Consider the following 4,468-nt stretch of genomic DNA (forward strand, 5'->3'; position numbering starts at 1 on the left):
GAAACACTTCTTTTCGACAAATCATTTGAAATTTAAAAGCCCATTCAAACTGGAGTTCCTAATTTTTTTATAAAATATAGTTAACCGGAGACTAATTCAAATCTTCATCTCATTTTCCTCCATGGAATCCACCACCACAATATTTTTTGGTTTTGGCATTGCATTTTTTATTTTTGTGAAACCGATCGATAATGGTGCAAGTGTTCTTAGAAATATAACATGTCTCCGAATGGAACTAATTGCTTGAAAGAAACTATTCGCCGCCGCCGCTTTGTGCGGGCAAACGGCTAGTATTAATAAAGGAAATAATATAATATTATATAACTATTTAAAATATTCGGTATGGTTTACTTATTTTCGGTTTTTATACAAATAAAATCGCCCTGCACCAAAAATATTTAGTTTCAGTTTCGGTTTATGCCGTTTTCTAATTCCAATGCGGCATTTGGCGAGCCTTACAAAAAAAAAAAAAAAAAAAAAAAAAAACACAAAAATAACAACGTTAACTAAAACAAACATTTTGGATTGTGGATGCTTCGGTATAGTCTCAAGTACTCAAGGGACTGTTTCTGTAATTAGCTCGAAGAGAGCATTTTGACCTTTTCTTGTTGGAAAATATCACCCAAAAGTTCAATCAAGGTTTTGTTAAGGTCCAGTTCTAAAATCGCAACTGAAGAGATCTCAAAACTCTCCCCTTCACATGATTTGACTCTAATTTGATATTCTCTCCTGAGATCGACGAGTATTTGTTTTCTGGTGAGTATTCTTTCATTTAAATTTGTCATAGCCTTCTTCTTGCTGCAGTATTCGCACATTTCTCTCTAGTTTCCAACATAATACTGGATGAAAACCTCGGAACTTTTCAATTTCATTTGATTCTGTGATTTTTTGGCATGATTGAAGTAATTGAGTTGGCAGTTTAGCATTAGGGTTTCATGAGCTAGTGATCGGGTGCGGATTTTCAAAACCTCAATCTCGAACTGAAATTAACAAGTTCTTCGATTAGAGCTCAGCCCTAATGCAGTGTCAGCTATGAAGCCCGAAAATTCGGGCGCTTGTTTTCCCGTATATGAAAGAACTGATGATTTCTTACTATCTAGCAGAGATGCATAGTTCTATGAAGAATTAAAATTGTAATTTAGGGTTTCTGATTGCAACCCTACAGCTAAACTACCCTTACACCCACAGCTACATTTTCCCCCAAATTTGGGCATCAACAATCTATATGCCATTTACGAGCATCAGATTGAAAACACAACATTGACTTAATACCATTCCAACATCACATTTCTTGAAATTTTTTGGCTTACTACAATTGCATTGCGTATTCTAACTCATTGTTGCATATTCAGAATCAATCCACACACTACATTTCATGGGCACTTCTTCTGGATCTCATTTCAACAATCAACCTTCACCAACAATGCTACCTCCACGTCAGCAAGTAAGATCCACACCTCTTCACACCTCTTTATCACTCATTCCACTTCCACCAGATGCTTCCGGATCACCAAATCTTCAAGAACGCGGCTCAAATTCCGATCAAATCCGCGAATCACCAACCGAAAGTGCAAGCTCCCGTGACACCTGGCCTGACCCTTTAATCCTATCCAAAAAGGAAAATGACAATAATACCCCTGAACACTCTGTCATCCACCATATCTCAGGGTCAGATAAAATGTCCATTAGAGATGTATGTAGGGAAAGAGTGGATCTAATTGCAGAAAGAATGCAGAATCTACCTTACGAGTTCTTAGAGAAGCTAAAGAACGATCTTCGAGTTCTTATTGAAGGATCTGGTGGTCATCAACACCGAGAAGAATACATTTCTCTTCAGAAAACAGTTTTAGGTCGAGGTGATTTGACCGAAAAGACCCTCACAATAGCTCACAGAGGCCAACTAGAGATTCTAGTTGCTGTCAAGACTGGAATACAAGCATTTTTACACCCAACTGTAAGTCTCTCACAAGCTTCCCTCATAGAAATCTTTTTATACAAAAGGTGTAGGAACATCGCGTGTGGGACCCAAATTCCAGCTGATGATTGTTCTTGTGAGATTTGTACTAAAAGAAACGGGTTTTGTAACCTTTGTATGTGTGTGATTTGTACAAAGTTTGATTTTGAGGTGAATACATGTCGATGGATTGGGTGTGATGTTTGTTCTCATTGGACACACACAGATTGTGCTATAAGAAACGGGCAGATTGGTGTGGGCCCGGGTAGAAATGGGGCAGGATCCGGATCCGGGTCCGGGTCCGGGGAGATGCTTTTTAGGTGTCGGGCATGTATGAGAACATCTGAGTTATTCGGGTGGGTGAAAGATGTGTTTTATCAGTGTGTTCCTTTGTGGGATCGTGATGCTTTGATTAGAGAGCTTGAATATGTTAGAAGAATATTTCATAGAAGTGAAGAAGTTAAAGGGAGGAAATTGTATTTCAAATGTGAAGAGCTTTTGGAAAAATTGAAAACCGGATTGGGTGAAGGTGTAGCTTGTAAATCCATATTGTCATTTTTTCAAGGTAAGTAAATCAATAATCAATAATCAATAATAGTTAATAAAACAAATAAACGCGAAAGTACATTGCTATTTCTTGCATTTAACCGTTTCATAAACTATCTATAGAAATGGACACGGGGTCCCCACAAGAAACAGAAGAAGGGCGATTAATCCCACCACAAGAAGCTTTTAACCGAATAGCCGATGTAGTCCATGAAGCAATTAAAAAAATGGAAATGGTAGAAGAAGAAAAAATACGTTTAGTTAAAAAAGCGCGATTAGCCCTAGAAGCATGTGATCAAGAACTCAAAGATAAATCCCGGGAAATGACGTCACTTAACATGGAAAGACAAAAAAAGAAACATCAAGTAGATGAGCTTGAAAGCATTGTGAGACTTAAACAAGCGGAAGCGGACATGTTTGACTTAAAAGCTAATGAAGCTAGAAGAGAAGCCGAGAGACTTCAAAGGATTGCTCTTGCCAAAACGGAAAAGTCGGAGGATGATTATGCAAATAGGTATTTGAAACAACGGTTGCATGAGGCGGAAGCTGAGAAACAATATTTATTTGAGAAAATAAGGTTGCAAGAGAGTTCATCGAGGGTGTCACAAGGAGGTGATCCGATGTATAATAAGATCCAAGATTTGCTTAAGAACATGTATACCACACCTTCCAAAGGAGACTGACTGTTTGTTTCTTTTCGACTTAATGGACTTAATACAGACAGATATAATGGGTTTTTTTTTTTTTTTTTTTTTTTTTTTTTTTTTTTTTTTTTTTGTGTAAGAGTATGGATGGATGATGTTGAGATGTAATGTTTATGTTTGAGTTGTCGGAGTATATTGTTGTGTTGGGTTTTGGTTATTTCGTTTTATGTTTGTGTATATTTGTGTGCATGTTAGTATCTATCTACTTATTTTTGTGGATAATTTCTTTTAGAACTATTTCTTAAATGAATAATTTTAAATCATTTTCTTTTATTGTCATGTGTATGATATACAATTTTTCTTGGCTTCTATGTGAACAGTCTTTTTACCTCTGGTATATCTAAACTATTGTGTTTGATGTAGTTTGTATAAGTATTACTTTTGTAATTTTGACTTAATGGATTTAACAAAGGCATGGTTTAATTCAGGCATATATATAAATCGGGCGTATTTTCATAAAAAAAGTTACGATTTAACGGGATTTTTGTGTAAAAGCAAGGATTTTTCTGTTTTGATTTCAAGAAAATAAGGCAGATTGTAGTTTTCTTTTTCTTTCATTATTATTTTTATGAAATTGTAGGAGGCTTGTGAGTTACACATGGTGATTGGGAGGAAAATTGGGGAAGTAAAGAATATCTTATCTTCTTTATTGCTTACTTTTAGGCTTCCTTGACGATGATGGTAGGAATGAATGATGATTGTAGTCCCAACAATCATCATTATATTTCGAGTAAATTACACATATGGTCCCTATGGTTTTGGGTAATTTGCGCATTTGGTTCCTAAGTTATTTTTTTAACTCGGAAAGTCCCTAATGTTTGTTTTTATTACGTGTTTGGTCCCTACTTTTTGTTTTCGTTTCACGCTTGGTCCCTGTTTTACCTAAAAAGAGTATTATTTTTATAGGGAAAAATGGTATGTTAGGTAAGGTAATGTAAGAGGGTTGGGTTTGGGGATGTGTTTATTTAAATAAGTTAAAAAATCAAGGGCAAAATAGTCTTTTTAGGTGAGATAGGGACCAAGCGTGTAACAAAAACAAACACTAGGGACCTTCCGAGTTAAAAAAAAGTTAGGGACCAAACACGTAAATTACTCTAAACCATAGGGACCATTCGTGTAATTTACTCTTATATTTCTTTACTTTATAAAATTAAAACCATACATAAAGCTCACTCTTGATGTATTTTAATGGTTAAAAGCTTGTTTATGCAATGATTTTTTGAATTTTTATATAGACAAAAGTAACTATATAACCATATATTTG

The 4,468-nt window shown here is 35.5% G+C and overlaps 1 protein-coding gene across 1 annotated transcript; it reads left to right on the forward strand.

Annotated features, from left to right (window-relative positions):
* Positions 1 to 601: 601 nt before the first annotated feature.
* Positions 602 to 3,477, forward strand: LOC111886183 (OBERON-like protein). Its single transcript, XM_023882414.3, has 3 exons — positions 602 to 756; positions 1,353 to 2,519; positions 2,624 to 3,477. Exons 2-3 carry the CDS (start codon positions 1,376 to 1,378, stop codon positions 3,181 to 3,183), a joined length of 1,704 nt encoding a protein of 567 aa, XP_023738182.1. The 5' UTR covers positions 602 to 756; positions 1,353 to 1,375; the 3' UTR covers positions 3,184 to 3,477.
* Positions 3,478 to 4,468: the final 991 nt, after the last annotated feature.

This window comes from Lactuca sativa, chromosome 4, assembly GCF_002870075.4.
Source record: "Lactuca sativa cultivar Salinas chromosome 4, Lsat_Salinas_v11, whole genome shotgun sequence".
Lineage (NCBI taxonomy): Eukaryota > Viridiplantae > Streptophyta > Magnoliopsida > Asterales > Asteraceae > Lactuca > Lactuca sativa.

Excerpts from the sequence above, each read along its gene's own strand:
- LOC111886183 (XM_023882414.3), top strand. The coding sequence starts at position 1,376 with ATGGGCACTTCTTCTGGATCTCATTTCAACAATCAACCTTCACCAACA. Across the intron at positions 2,520-2,623 it reads CATATTGTCATTTTTTCAAG|AAATGGACACGGGGTCCCCA; the intron begins GTAAGTAAATCA and ends AACTATCTATAG.